Here is a 16,657-nt window from a genome sequence, read left to right as displayed (position 1 = left end):
CGTCCCCTATCAGAGTAGTCCCAAACCGACTGAGCATCTCCATCTAATACATGTTTATAAAAACCTTGCTCCCCATTGACTACCCCCCCCCCCCCCCCTCACCTGCCATTACCAGTTTGAAGGACAGGTCTTAATCTGCACAAACAGATCCATCGCTGCCACTCAACACTTTACAAACTCCATTACCCACGTCCCCCTTCTCTCTCTCTCATCTCTGCTTTCACATTGACTAACATTACTTTTTTTTCTTCCTCTGTACTTTCTGTTAGCTCTTAAAACTCCAATTCCCATGATGCCTTTCTGCTGTTGTTACCGTATTTCACCCAAAAACTATTTATCAGTGTTTCTGGTTTGTTTTGCTCGACTTGAGCAGGAGTCGGGGTGGGGATAAATATCTTCAGTCACTCAGCTGTTCATTTCGTCGTCTCTCTTTTCTAAACTTTCTTCGAGAATGTGGCAAACCCCTCTCGTCTGGTAATCCCCCCCCCCCCCCGGAGGACGAAACGCGACGCCAAGAATAATTTATAAAGAGCCGTTCGATTCAGATGTGCTTTGTGTGGAAATCTGCTGATTTTTTACCCTTTTCAGTAGGTAGATGTGATTAATCACTTCACTCGGGAGCATCGGTCAGCAAGTTTTAAGGGTGGTTCGTTGCAGCGTGAAAGATGAATTAAGTGCACTTGTAGTACTTCCAAATGTATGCACGCACACACACACACACACACACACACACACACACACACACACACACACAGAAACTGCACCATCTGGTCTTGGTTGAGTGGAGAGAATGACGAAGCATAATGTGATAAGTCTTTTCTTTCTGACTGCTTTGTGTTTTCGATGCAACAGTTTGCAGCTTTTTTTGTGAAAGTGTCATGTTTACGTTTCGCTTCAGTCTCTCCGTGTCTCTGCTAGTTTCCATTTATTCAGCTGGTTGTAGTTTGTTTCCTGATTTTAGCGTCTAAGATAGATTTACAGAAACAGAGTTATGTGTGCTTGAACACAACTTGATTGTACAATATGCATTTGTGATGATGTTTTATTCTGTAATGTTTCAGGAACTCAAATATTTCGATTATACTGCAACATTAAACCAATATATAAAAGAATATGGAAAGTAAACGTCTTTCTCTCTCTCTGTGTGTCTCTGACAGGTGATATTACACAGAAGGGCTATGAGAAGAAGCGATCCAAGCTGATTGGAGCCTACTTCCCACAAGCACCAGGTAAAAGTGAGACTCTTTCACCTTTTAACTCTGATTTTGTTTTGTTTTTTATGATACCAAATAAATAAAAATGAGAGAAAATTGCTCAAAAATCATCTTTAGCATGAACCTTTTCAGTTTTTTCCTATTAAATCTATTATTCTTGGCCAAGAAAAACTAATAAACACTGTGCAAAAGTAACTAATGAACAACCTTTAAATAATAAACAAAGTCAGGACAGAGTTAGACAGAGTGAAGTACTGGATTTAAGGTCAGGCTCTTACTACAAGTCATCACAATGATTCCTGTCGTTTGCTGACAGTTGAAGAGACTCAAATATTAAAGGGGAACTCCAGCGATTTTACACGTCACAGTTTGTTCACACATGTTGGTGAATACGACTTCATGTGTGTAAAAAGTAGTATTTGTGTCTCCAGAGAGAGCTGCATGAAATCTGATATATTAAGTGATGTCACTTGAGTCAGCGTCAGTTGGAGATGAAGACTTCAACTGTGAAAGTGAAAACAATCTCCGGAGGTGTTGAGTTTGAGGTTACCAGACCTCTGCTAGCAGCTCCAGGCTACATTAGCCACTACTAGCATAGCACACCTGAATCTGTACGGTGGAGTTGCATTGTAGGAAAATTAGTTTCCAGGTTTTGACAAGAAAGAAGAATACATGGAATAAAAAAGATGATATCTCTGGTTCTGTTGCACCAGTTCTGTACATTGTGAATCTGACGAACATTAAAAACCACTGGCTCAAAATTTTACCCAGTTTGGATCAATACAGCACCAATACAACACCGGGGTTAACTTCGCTAGCACAACAAGCTTTAGCTAAAAACTGTCACCAATGTTTTGTTACTCATATAAAACGATGTGCATGTGACATTCAAAAGATACACAAGTTATTAACAATCAATAACAAACCCTGACATGTAAGTTTAAACAGAGAAGAGAAGATTATAACAAGCTTTAGTTTGGCTAAATAAACCAATAGTAAAATAAAAAATAACACTGAAACTGGGTCAAAACAAGCCCTTTGTCTTCAGTAGCTTTCTGGATAACATTAACCCAGTATAGTGATGTGTTGGATCCAAACTGGTTAACATTTGAACCCAGTGATTTTTATTCACTGGGTGCAGTGCTGCATTAGTTGAGTATCTTTCAATCATTTTTGATAGTTAGTGGAGCCCCAGATGGGCTGATGAACATGTGATGATCTTCTCACAGCAGAGACGCAACAACTTTTCCACAATAAACCTGTTGACATGTGGACTGATAGACTGAAAGACTCTGAAATGTCTGTGCATTATTTCATATAAACTGAAAGAACAGACTTGAAATGATTTTCTGATGAACTTGGCTGTATGTAGTATTTTTGCACTCGTGGACTTTGACTACAGATACATGAAACCTACAGTAACTCTCTCTTTGGGACTTTCCATCAGCACTTTGTCTGTGCATAAAGGATGTGAGTAAAGAGACTTTTTATTACGTTGCCAAAATGTCAAAACAATGAAGATTATGGTGCTTTTACACAGAGAGAATTACTCTTATCTTATGATGACGATACTCTTATGTGGTCTTTGTTTGACTGACGAGCCCTGCAGGCTGTTCCAGGGTTTGAAAGTGCAATACTTCAGTTACAAGAATACATCTTTATTTATTTATGTTGTTGTTTTTGTCAAACGGACTTCCAATTTGCACTTTTTGGGGTTTTCTTCTAAAGGAAACAAGATAATTAGATTTCCCTCCGATTTAATAAATCATCACCAGTTGAGTAGTTTTGAACGCACCACAGATAGATGTTACTGAGTGTTGAGCACCTTTTTTTTTTTTTGCATTCGTACCTTTTATACAGAACGGTGAGGTGGGTCTGATCTAAAAGTCCACTTTGTAGAAAGACTTGTCGAGGTGTCATGAGAGCCTCTTACACGCCGCGTCATGCTGAGTGCTGAGGATGAGACTGGAGCGTCACTGGAGACCAGCAGACATGCTGGCATTGCCAAAGCTATTACTGGAATACACTGTGTGCGTGCATGTGTGTTAGTGTTAGTGTGTGTGTGTGTGTGTGTGTGTGCATCTTCACGGGGGGGGGGGGAGTCAGGAAGTACATTATGGGAAGGAATGAGGGGTGTGGGATGGAGAAAATGTGTGGTATTCACATTGAGGCCCAGTAGGGGGTCGTCCCCAGCTCACTTTGGGAAACCGGATGACACACACACACACACACACACACACACACACACACACACAGTTGTGTTTCCATCACTTCAGAGGAGATCACATTACATTTATTTCCTGGACTCATATCCTGACCATGATAATAATAATACTACTAATAATAACAACAACAACAATCTTTTAATATAGAGCATTTTTTAAAACTGACATTACAAAGTGCTTCACATATTAAAACAGATTAATTAAAACTAATACCAGTAATGTAAAATCAGGAGATAAAAGTATGTTTTAGGAAGAGATTTAAAAGAAATCGCTGACTTCCTCACTTCTGCCCGAGGATCTTAAACACCGTTATGGTACTAAAAAGTCAGAAATATAGCAGAGATATAATCATGAAGATCTTATGCTTCTTGTGATTTTCTGTTTTTATACTGTTATAATGTTGGCTGTCTGTGTTACTTTACTTCCTTATTGACCTGACGTCAGATCATTCATGCATTCGTCCCACAAAAGTCCGTCTGTTCTGTCTTTGTTTCTAAGGTTATTACTAAAGTTTTATGCTTGTTGTTCACGTTGTCCACTCGCATATTTCAGATCAGATTCAGGCTCGAACATGTATGGATATATTTGAGAAGTTTTGAGTAAATAATGAGAAAAAGCCGGACTACTACTACTTGTTCATTGTAGCATCCAGAGCCGGAGGAAGAGAGGGCTGATCAGGAGGCGGGGCCTTAAAGAGACAGGAGCTGAAACGGCCTGTTAGAGACAGAGGCTGAACTGAGGGGCTGCATAAAGAGTCAGTAGAAGATAAATAAGGAGTTTTTGGAAGTATAAATCATGCAAAGATGTTCCAGCAGAGTCCAAGAATAAAAATATAGACCTAGAAAAGTGCATGTTATGTCCTCTTTAAAATCAGTTGAAAACATACTGGGAGCCAGTGGAAAAAGACCATACTTTAAACTTAAACCAAGTCTTCACAATGTGACTATATAACAGATTTATGTCCCCACAACATGAGTAATACCTGCTACATTCACACACACACACACACACACACACTTTTACACGGAGCTATATCATCTGAACCCTGCATTCCCACGCACCAGTAACACACACACATATTGCAAACACACAAAACCCCCCGTTCTCTCATTTTCAGACCCTCTCTCACACATACTCGACAACACAATACTCCCTTTCTCTGTCAAACACACACACACACACACACACACACACACATACACTCACATACATGCGACACCGTTCCCTCCCCTGTGATGTATTTCAGCTCTGAGGCCTGTTAATCCACACTGCTTAGTACGCAGTCAGGCTGATATACTTTGATTAAAGCATTTACAGTGTTCAAAGTAATGGTTTTCCCCCAGTAACCCAGATTTACATGGTTTCACATTATAGATTAGGTTTAGTTTATTCAAGGAAGACTTTGATATCATGAGATCCAGCAGGCTGCCCTTTCAATACCAACCTTTAAAAAAAGAAAATAAATAATAAATAAGTTATTGCTCTTATTGATTTGTACACTATGTGTAATATACAGTATCTATTTTGTTGTCCCCGAGGAGAAATTAATTTGAAGTCAAGTGAAATACAGAACATAAAACTTCCTAAATTCATTAAAACATATTTGAAACAGTTGTTTTAACTCACCCACAGCTCCGTAAAACAATAAGTACGTCATCAATCCAACCCAGCCATCAAAGGTTAAAACTGTTTATTCTTTGAAGATTCATCATCAGCCGACTCATCGTTTAATAGTTTATGGCGTGTGAGATAAAAAGAATTTCTTGCCCTTTTTGCTTTAGCAGCTCTTAAATCTCAAGCTCAGATTCTCCATGTAGAGGACGGTGAGGCCTTTGAAATGACTCTTTTCTAAAAATAAATGTGAGACAGATCCAGCTGGTTTAACACCAGTGATCTTGCTTTGCTTTGAAGGTTACTGTGGCCACAAAATCAAGTTTAAGTAAAGGTGAAGATGCTTCGGTTGAGTCACAGCGAGACGAGTTTATCAAGACTGAAAAATCATTCCTCTCTTGATGCCCCACAAGAATGATCAACCTCCACTAAAACCGCACATTAGAGGAAGTTAAATTACATATCCATCCGTCCATCCATCCAGGCGAGGACACGCATGACGAGCGTTGAGCCGATCCTGAATATGATTAATGGGACGGAGTCGGAGCGGGTCTGTTCCAGTCGGTGTTGACAGTCGGCAGATAAAATCACGTGTTGTGTGATGTGAAAAGATTCTAATCTTAAGTCTTCAGATCTGTTTTGCTGCCTGTCGTTCTCATAAAGAAAACATTTATTAAACATGTTTGATATTTGGCATCAGCGACGGATGACGTTACTTGTGTGTCATCCGACGGAGACGTAACGGTAAATAAACAGGCTGAAAGGAGAGGAAATGGTGAGCAAACAGGCTTTTAGTGTGAGAGAGAACGTTGGACAACTGAAATGGAGGAAAAGCTGATTAAGCTGTTAAGAGAATGAAATGGTTTAATGGCACCAACTGGAAAAATCGCTCTATCATCTGTTTATCTTGATGAACCAACTCTAAATATTTGCAGAATGGTAGTGGATGGAAACATGCATTAATGTGAATTTGTTTTTTGTTGATATTCTGGAAATTTGAAAAAAAATGAGTACTGAATTTGGGTTGAAGTCTGTCTATAGAGTCACTGATTGGTTTGCCAAACATTTCATGGGGTTTGATGGCATTTGAACACTATTTGAGTACTTTAAATACTCATTTGCTGATATTCACGTTAACTAAACCTGATCAAAATCAGTTTTTAAATGCTGCACACTTACCCTTGACACATGATACATAATACTCATATGTTCTCTATAAAAAACACTCAAACTATCCTGTAACATCTCAAAACCTGAATAATCAGAATAAGAACTTCTTTCTGGAATAAGGCAAAGCCTGCGACGCCTTCCCTCTCTTATTTGTTCAGGTAAAGTGAAACATCTCAAGTCGTTTCATATCTCTCAGTCATCAGACACCTGCTCTTATCACGACAGAGTAATACGGCACCGGGGATTAAACTTGAACGAGCAAAAATTCTGCTGCTCAATCTGTCTGGATCTGCTGCTGAATGATGTGGAGACGATTCCCTGCGGTTACGGCAACAGCATGAGCTGCATCAATGACCACATGGATAAAAAAAGGATGATAAGAGGATCCACAGTTGCCCTCAGTGCAGGCACATCTTCACACCGAGGCCTGCCTTGATAAAAAAAACAAAAAAAAAACACTATTAGCATTTGTGGTTGAGCAGCTGAAGACGACTGAACTCCTGCTGATCACTGCTATGCTGGACCTGAAGACGAGTCCTGTGATGTCTGCACTGGGAGGAAAGCCGAAGGCCCTCAAGTCATGTCTGCGATGTTTTGCTTCTTATTGTGAGAAACACTTCCAATCTCACTGTGATGTAGCATCTGTGCTGCCCCCCAGGAGAACATCTGCTCTCATCATCAAGAAGCGATGAAGATATTCTGCAGCACTGATCGGCGTTACATCTGTTATCTCTGCTCCGAGGATGACCATAAAGGCCGTACCGAAGCGTCGACCGCGAGCAGAAAGAGCTGTAGGGTGACTCGGCAAAAAAAAGTCCAGCAGATGATCAAGGAGAAAGAGGAAGATGTGAAGGTGATTTAGCTGGAGGAGAAGAAGCTATTAATCACTCTGCAGACAAAGCACAGAAAAGGTCTTCACAGCGCTGATCCGTATCATCGAGAGAAGAATCACTGATGTGACGCGGCAGATCAGATCTTGGCAGGAAACTGAAGTGGGTCGGTTCAACAAAGTCGGAGAAAAGCTGGAACAAGAGATGCTGAGCTGGAGATGCTCTTGTTTACAGAGGATCACACTCATTTTATATTATAACTTACCCTCCCAGCATCAAAATGCACAGCCTGCGGTACTTTGAGAAGGTCACAGCGGCTGCGTCAGGAGGTTTTCGGTGAAGAATATGCAAAGATCTCGACGCCAGTAACCGAAGCAGATGTTTTATCGTCACACACAGAAGCACAGCTCACGGATTCTTACAGTACGCGTGCCAGATCACGCTGGATCCAAACACTGCAAAACACACACCTGCTATTATCTAAAGAGAACAGAAAGGCAGCATTCATGAGAGAAGAAGAACAGAAATACTCCAGTCATCCAGAGAGGTTTCCTGGCAAGAACCTGAGTAAAGAGAGTCTGACTGGAAGTTGCTACTGGGAAGGCGGAGAGGAGCGGGACAGGAAGTCACATACGGGGATATTAGCAGAGCCGGAGACTTTAATGAATGCGTGTTTGGACACGGTGATAAGTCTCAGGTGTTGGATTGTTATAAAAATAGTTACAAATTCAGACATAACAGCATGGAAACTCCCATCTCAGGTATGTGGTCCTGCAGAGTAGGAGTGTACCTGGATCACAGAGCCAGACCACATTCAGCCTCTCTATGCTGGACTCTGGACTTTTTTTTTGTATATAAAGCCTTATTCTGTGTTATAACCAGTTGTCACAACCACTTAAAGGAAGAAGTGGAGGAAAACAGGACAGTATTTGCCTCTAAAATGTACAATAGTTTAATACATTTAATAAGTCTTACAAATAAATAAACCCAAACCTCTTTTCTTAGGTTCCATTAGTGGTTTCAGGATATCTACACGCTTTATTTTATGGTTTCCGTCACTTGTGAATAATTTACTAATAATTTACAAGAAGCTACTTGGAGAGTTATGAGAGGATTTTTTTTCTTGAAAGAAATGTTCCATTTTAAACCAAAGTAAATATTCATAAATAATGAATTTATTGTCGGAAACTCCTCTTGATACGCTGAACTGTACGCCTGACTGTAGACGAGTTTCACATTTTTTCACATGTTCAGCTGACTGAACGACTCTGCACTATAGCAGTTAATTGGTATTGATTAACTGGCATCCTTCAAACTGAACTTTGCATATGTTTTTTCCTAAAATTTGCACCAAATGACAGATTTGTTTCCAGGAAACTGTGAAGCTTAAATGACTGTATAATTCCTGCTTCTTTATGTCACATTGCAGCAGAATTTTCTCAACTCACCGCATTCAGATTGAATGAAACTCCTGTGCAGCGACTCGCTGTTACTAACCAGAACACAGCGATTCATCATTCTTGCTTAACATGGAGGGAAAAAAAGAAACCAAACTGTTGAAGTTGTTGGTTTCATGTGGTACTTGAATGTCATCACAAAACTTTTGCTGCTTACACTTAAAATCATTGAATCCTCTCAGCAAAGAGAAGCAAATAGTTTAACTAAATCAGCCAATATGTGAACACAATTTGTTGAGAGTAAAATAACAATGTCAGTGATTATACTGTTCACCTCCCGCCAGACCTGTGTATATATTATGGTTTTAGCTGTGAATGTGTTACTGTAACAGTACCAAGAAAAGCTCCCACAGTCTGTACATTTATTTTGCTTGGCTGTGATGGACATATCTGACTGCAGGGAACATCAGCTTCATTTATTTATAAAGGTTAAAGTCACACTGAGATACAATAGGCTGCTGTAAATGTAATGAAAATGTAATTTACATGTAATAAAAAAAGGTTTATGTGTAGATTTGTTATCTTGATTTTGTTTAAACTAACAAATTTGCTCATTTGGCCAAAAGAACGCTTTCATTTTAACTAGAAAACATGTATAGTTTAATACCATGTGAGTTAAATAAAAGGTTCTGTTATGAAAGATGAGGTTAAGTTGTAATTTCAACTAAAAATGCTCATAAATGTTTGTTATGTCTTTGCAGACCACCACAGTAAATGAACTCGCTCTTATGGGAAGAAACTTTGGTTTGTTTTCATGCGTCTGTCCCACAGACTGTATAAAAATATGGATGTAGTCACCGTGACGTCACCCGTTGGTTTCTGAAGAGCGGTTTTGAAGCTCAAAGTGAGCCGCTCCGGCCGTCGCCATCATGGCAGCGCGTGACGCTGCCCAACTCCCAGCCAATCAAAAATGGGCAGAGAGGCGGGCCGAATGGCTGAAACAAGCCACTTAGCTGTCACTCAAAGCAGCCATGTCCTTCATTATGCAGAACTTTACGGCTTAGTAAAATTTAAATGGGTGAGTTATATAACAATTCACCCCCCGTAAAGTTGTAATGAAAGGGGAAATTAGCTATAAATTATACCAGGCTGTAAACATGTTTCTTTCTACTGTAAAGTTGGGCATTTTAACATGGGGGTCTATGGGGAATGACTCGCTCTTTGAGCCTCAAGTGGCCATTCAAGGAAATGCAGTTTTTGGCACTTCCTCATTGGCTTCATTTTACAGCCCCAGAGGTTGCCGCTTGGTCTGTCCGTGTGTTTTTAGATCTGTTTGCACAGCCTTGTTTGGTGTTGAATGTTTGATCAGACTCAGTTTTATTTCTCTGATATTTCAAGAATAAAATTGTAATTTGGTTAAATTTTAGTTGGTGCTTTTATTCAGCAAATGTTACTCTGTGGTTGGTTTTGTGTGTGACTTTTCTACCAAAACCAATAAATAGCGGCTGTACTAATTATGACTGTAGCGAAGGAGGAAATCAGGTGACGTTATTATAGAGGTCAACAAGACATATGATGAACACGGGAGATTGTTGTTTGTTTGTTTCCAGCCGTGAGTCACCAACACTTTTTTAAAACCGTGACCAAAATGTGTCCATAACATCAACAAAATATTTATTTTAACCCAAACCAGATCTTTCACTTAACTTAACCACGTTCATAATTTTTCAAATCTGTCTTAAAACAGCAGTCAGGAACATTAAAACATGTTTTTCTTGCTGTAATCATTCCTCCTGTTCATACTGACCATTAGAAGATCCTTCATAATGCACTTACAATGGAAGTGATGGAGGACAAAATCCATCGTCCTCCTTCTGTGCAAAAATATATTTAAAAGTTTATCTGAAGCTCATATGAAGCTTCAGCGTCCAAATGAGTCAAATCAAGTAGATATCTTTCAACGTTTCAGTCTTTTTAGTGCCAAAGTTCCTCTTTTTGTTACTATACTTCCACCGCAGCTCAACAGGGAAACACTGTCCGAGGAAACACAAAGAGGGAATTTGATGCTAAAAAGACTGTAAATGTGTCAGATATCCACTTGATATGACTAACTCAGACTGCTGAAAGTGAACAGGAGGAATGAATACAGAGAGAAAAACCTTTCAGTGTTCTTATGGACACCTGACCGTTGTTTTAAGAACCTGTCCTTTAACTGTAGCATTGTTAAATCATAAAATGTGATTTTTTACAGCAGTGATTTGTAAGTTTTGGAAAGCACAGACAAATAATCTCATCCTGCAGATAGCGATGCCAGAGAATACCGAGGTCTCATACCTGTGTGATGAATAACTGATGATGAGTGATGTCATGTTTGTAGAAATCTTGCTTTGTATGTAATAAGTCAGCGTGAACCTGAAAGTTACTGGAACGAGCTCTCGGTTCGCAGATAAATGAACTACTGGTGTAACCAGAATGAGATCAACCACTCGTAACACGGTTCAGCGTTTATTTTTCTTTCTCTCTGAGGGCTCTGTTAATCTCTTAGTCAGAACAAGCTGTGAGCCATGTAGTGTGCACTTTTTTAATGATTAATTCAGGCCTTTGTTATCTTTTCTTCAGTGTCTTTGATCTGGGAACACACTACAAACCTTAAATTATACACCAAACACAGCTGAGACAATTTAGTGTTTCAAAACTTTTACTGAACTGGAAAAAAAATTCTGTAACTGAAAAATTACATGATGATAAATATCAAAGGTTTTTATATTTCCACTGTTATTTTAATGCATTATATCAGAATCTGCACATTCTGTACATTTGTTGTCTTTGTATATAAATTGAATATATTACAACATTTATAGCAATTTTCACTGTATAGATTAATGTTTAAGTATAAATTCCTTTATATTTTAGTTTATTGTTCTGTCTTTGTAATCTATATAATTATAAATTAGTATAACTGGGGATAATATCAGATAGATTTTGTTGACCCAAAATTTCTCAGCAATCGTTGAACTGGTTTGTTTAAAACTCCACCCGTCTGACACCTGAGAACAAACAATAAAGAGTCCTTACAGGTGAGACTTACTTGTATGTAGACATGCAGGTGCATCCCTCAACACTATGAGTGTGTTTGTCTGCACTTCATATAGTCAACATTGTGCCTCTCTTGTTTTAATTTACCTTATTGAACTTAGTTTTCCAGCTCAAATCAGTCATTTATTTTCTAGATTTTTGTTATTGTCAACAAATCTCATGTGCAGAGCCAAACAGACAATGAATTCATCTACTTACAAGTATTGTGTGTGTATCCAAAGCCTGATATATCTTTATATATATATATATATATATATCTTTGTGCCGTAGACCTCCGTTATTGCACAGCTGCACATGTTCCTTCATCATGAAGAGTTTGGTCATGTTAGTTTGTTTAGAAATGACTGAAAAACTAATAAAACAGCTCTGATATTTTCAGTCTCCGGAGAGTACTCCTGTGTACAGCAGATGAACACTGAGCATGTGCAGGAACATGGTTCTGTTTACAGAGCTTCTCTGGTTATTTACAATGTACAGTGTCATACAAAGTCAAGAGATTGTGATATGCAGCACAACAAGCGAGTGAACAGAAGTGCTTTCCTGCACATGCTCAGTGGCGTCCGCCTTACACAGAACTACTCTCCAGAGACTGAAAATGTGATCACTGTTATTAGTGTTTGGAGCCGTTTCCAGGCAGACTAACATGACAACACCCAAAGGAACATGTCAGCCAGTGCAGCAGTGTGGCTCATTGACATGTTTTTAATTGTTTTTGGACAATAATGGAGGTCTACGGCACAGAGGAATAAGATATATCAGGATACAAACACGATACTTGTAAGTAGGATAAGTTCATTTTTAGTTTTGCTGCAAATCCCTGCACAAGCACTTAAAAATGTAAGTGTGCCTTAAAATATGTCACAATATTCCTGTGACTAATCAATAAATAGTCAAACAGACACATAGGTATAAGCAATCTGCAGGGAAAACAAGTATAAGTAGAAGAAAAGAGAGAGAAAGAAAGACATTTCTAAAGAGTAGGTAGGACGAGTCCGGACTGGGGAATCCATCCATCCAGACTCCCCGGAGGAGACGGCAGAGCGAGGTATTTCCCAGACCTGTCATATATATCCCGGCACTGGCTGGTAGTCGTTACACGGTCGGCTAATCAACTTTTAGCTCTTCTCCCGAGCAGCAGCAGCAGCAGCAGTAGCAGAGACGCTCTGAGCTGAGCTGAGAGCGTTAATGAAGACAGATGAGGCCGGAAGTGTGAAGCTGAGATGGAGAGTCATAGATCAGTAGCTCTGGAGTGGTCGTAGCTGTCAGTAACAGAGCCGTTATTATCATCAAACTTATTGATCGGTGTGTAAGGAGGTTATTTTCTCTGAGTGTGTGTGTGTGAGTGTTTGTGGAGGCGTACACGTATCTGCTGTGTCTTTGAGTTGCTGTATCTCACATGACAGGTTTGATCCAAAAATCCTCAAGAGAACAAATTTATTTTATGTTGTATCTTCATGATTATTGTGTAGCTTACCTCTGTTGTTTTTTATTTCAGCTGTCTCTACTTTCTTTTTATTTGTAACACTGCAAGAAAAAAAAAATCCAGTTGACAAATAGATTCATACGTGTGTCAAGTAAATGAAAAGAATCATTGTGATGAAACAATTGCAGCTGTTTCCTTTGCAAACTGAATTTCCTGGTGAGGAAGTGTGATTTTCTAGATGAGGTGTGTGTTGCTGGTGTCATAGAACAATGATTACTTCACAAATACTTAATACTAACAAACATACATCAGTATATGTATGTAATAATATACAAAATACACACAAAAATCCAAAAGGATGTATGTATTTTTTGCTGCTGAATAGATTTTTAGAAACAAATAAAAGTTATAATATAAACTTGCGTCTTTCTGCACCAGGAATGGATCCGTCCATGGGACAGGAGAGGAGAACACCAGTCACCCCGTCCTCTTCCTCGCGGTACCACCGCCGACGGTCTTCTGGCTCCAGGGATGAACGCTACCGCTCCGGTAAGAGGCGGGGTCGTCCCCTCGACACCACTTACCTTATGACGTCATCTCTCTCTGTCTCGCAAACGAAGGCGTGTGTTATGACATGAAGACAAAGAAATACGAGCTTATTTCTGTAGTAATTAGCTTCATTTATTCACCTCGTTAGCGTAGTGGCTTATGTGTGATAACGTCAGGTGATGATGTGATTATAATTTGGAGGCCTGTGCTGCATTCGTTTGCATATCAATAAGCAAATCTGCTTTGAGTCTTGAATACTTTAATAAATGGAGATCAAATTAATGACACATGTGTTATATACAGAGAATTACAGTAACAAAGAAATACTGTAGATGCAGCTTAAAGGGGCATGCCACCAATTTATAAGTTGTCGCAAAATAGCTGCAACAATTAGTTGATTAATTGATTAGTCGATCATCAGACAAATTAATGAAGCAACTATGTTGATAGAGTAATCGTTTCTGTCATTTTTCAAGCAAAGATGCTAAAATTTCACAGGTTCCAGCCTCTTAAAATGTGAAGATTTGATGCTTTTGTTTGTCATATATGATAATAAACTCAATATTTTTGTATTTTCGACTTTTTGTCAAATAGAATGACACTTTTTAATATGTTAACTTAGGTTTTGGGATATCATGATTCGTATTTTTCAATATTTTATGATATTGACAAAATGAATAATTGATTAATTCATAATAAACGTAATCATTAGTCACAGTCCTGTGATATATGAAGTACCACACAGTTGTATAATGTCTCTGAGGGCTCTGGGAAGACATGGGCACTTATCAGGCAGGGACAGTCTAAACAAGGGTCTAAACAAGGGTTTAAACAAGGGTTTAGACTGTGCTCCATACTAGGGGATAAAAAGTCAGGGTGGCTCTGCCTCCGCTGCTTCAATATTCAAGCAGCTGGTCGGGAAGCAACATTCCTACTGTCATCTAGAGGTCCTTGTAGGTCTACTCGAGTCCTGTTAATTGAGTGGATCCAAGCAGATTTAGCGTCCCATCATCACAGTAGGAAAAGTGTGGGGTCATAAACTGTGAAGTTCAGGAATAGTTGAGGCAACATAGAAGAGTTTAAAAGAAAATGTTGAATAACATAACGCAATATCAGCAGTTTCATGCAAGTATTTTAAATTTTTGAAATGAGAGCAGCTGAGTCTGCTGCATTTTGCATCATTCAAAACTCACTCTCTTTAAAAGAAAAGTCACAGGAAGGTTTTTTACGGGTCTGTTCTTTATGAGCCAAAGTTTTTGATGTGTGAAGACCTCCACGCTCTGAGGAAAGTCATCCTGAGGCGCTATAATGCAGCACCCTGCTGAGGATGATGCAACAAATCCAGTGTTTGGCATAAATCTGTGGAAGAAGTTTTAAGTTTTGTTCCATCTGGTGTTCAGTGAGGATTCATTTAAAGAGGACATATCATGCACATTTCCACATCTTTATTTATATTCTGGGACTCTGCTGGAATATCTTTCCATGATTTACAGTCCAAAAAAGCTCTTTATTTATCTCATACTGTCCATTTATGCAGCCTCTCAGTTCCTTCTTTGTCTGAAACAGGCTGTTTTAGCTCCTGTCTCTTTAAGACCCGCCTCCTGATGAGTCCACTCTGTTCTGATTGGTCAGTTTCAGGACACAGGAGACTTCAGTTGGCTATGTAAACAAACAATAGTAGTAATATTTCACTTATTTTTCTCATTTTTTTACTTGCAATGGAAACTTCTCAAATACATCCATACATGTTTAAGCCGAAATCCGATTGAGTGGACATTGTGGACATCCGTGAAACAATCATGCCGTTTGTGGGCATTCACAAATGATCTGATGTCACTATGACGAGGATGTAGAGGTAACTTTGTAAATGGTGCGTTCATAGCAGGCTGAAGTCCTGGCTTTTCACTTTCAGGGAGCACTTTTACATACATTACCTCATGTTTTGGACCTTTGACCACATTTTACATCCGACATAGAAAAATCACAAAAACCAAGATATGTCCCCTTTAAGATTAACCAGTTTTTGTTCAATTCTTTTCAGTGGCGTCTCATTTCAAATGAATCTGTAGGCAGTGTAGTGAAGATATGCAGTTGTACTGTTATTGAAAAGTTGTCAGATTGTATCACTGGACCAGTTGAGAAAACACGGCTCGCTTTTTAAAATTTTATTCACACATGCTGTTGGAGACTTTTCAGTTTGTTTGAGTTTGATATGACAGAAAATAAATCCTGTAGAAGCTTTTAGCACACTGAATATAAAAAAGGAAAAGCTGTGCAAGCACCTTAAAACACCACACATGCACACTCACTTACACGCATCATGCATTCACACCCAGTTAACCAAAAGACTAAAACGTGCATTTAGATCTAAATTACCTCCGTTCCCCTGCACACACACACACACACACACACACACACACAAGCCAAACAAACGTACATCTGTGAGCCCCATTCATTCTGACAAATGTCTTACTTATGTCATTATCGGGCCAACAGCCTGCCGTCTCCGTATCGTCGGGCTCTGTGTGTTTGCCTTCTGCCGGCAATGGACACCATTCAAACAAACCCAGCTGTGGCTTTATCGTGGCGCTTTATCTCGCTGGTAGAAACACTCATTTACAAAACGTCTTCACCGGCGATCCCTGAATTTAATCCAGTTGGAGACCACGGGGCCTCACGGGAGCCGCTGTCAAGCTGGGAATGTTTGTGTACGTAAACTGAAAGTGAATAAATGGGAACACGGAGCTCATTGTAACAGGAACACTGCAGCGCAAATACAGAGACCAGATGATAGTCCTGCTGAATGTTTTCCTACTCTGTCCCTTGCTGTTAGTGTGTCGGCTGCATCGACTGTGTCTGATTTCTCAATTATTTAGCACTTTTGCCCTGATGATTACACTGAGCCGCAGACATTATTGGTGCCTGAAAAGTTGCCTTATTGCTGTTAGTTGTTAAGCTTATAGAATTTCTGCTTTATAGCAAAAATACATCAATTTCTGCCCATTTTATTTGATTAAATCCTTATTAAAGGACCATAGCAGTGCTGTTTTTTTATGCTTTAGCTCAACATTAATTCTGACCATTTCCTTAAGCATGCCGCAATGTTTTAAACTCTCAAATGTCTTTCTAACCTTTCAGTCAG

General features: G+C 39.3%; 1 protein-coding gene across 12 annotated transcripts in view; it reads left to right on the top strand.

The window, feature by feature from the left end:
- LOC121908141 (disco-interacting protein 2 homolog C) overlaps window positions 1-16,657 on the top strand; it is a 239,593-nt gene that overhangs the window by 127,054 nt on the left and 95,882 nt on the right. For 6 of the 12 annotated variants that reach the window (XM_042427898.1, XM_042427896.1, XM_042427895.1 and 3 more), the window contains exons 2-3: window positions 1,158-1,235; window positions 13,405-13,515. In XM_042427898.1, the coding sequence (XP_042283832.1) occupies window positions 1,158-1,235; window positions 13,405-13,515 (189 nt within the window). Of the gene's footprint in view, window positions 1-549; window positions 698-1,157; window positions 1,236-13,404; window positions 13,516-16,657 lie in introns of those variants that run through there. The other 6 variants (XM_042427899.1, XM_042427904.1, XM_042427894.1 and 3 more) reach the window with 2 other exon arrangements.

This window comes from Thunnus maccoyii, chromosome 12 (genome assembly GCF_910596095.1).
Source record: "Thunnus maccoyii chromosome 12, fThuMac1.1, whole genome shotgun sequence".
NCBI lineage: Eukaryota > Metazoa > Chordata > Actinopteri > Scombriformes > Scombridae > Thunnus > Thunnus maccoyii.
The sequence above is the reverse complement of the archived record's forward strand: the minus strand, read 5'-3'. Positions and strand labels throughout refer to the sequence as shown.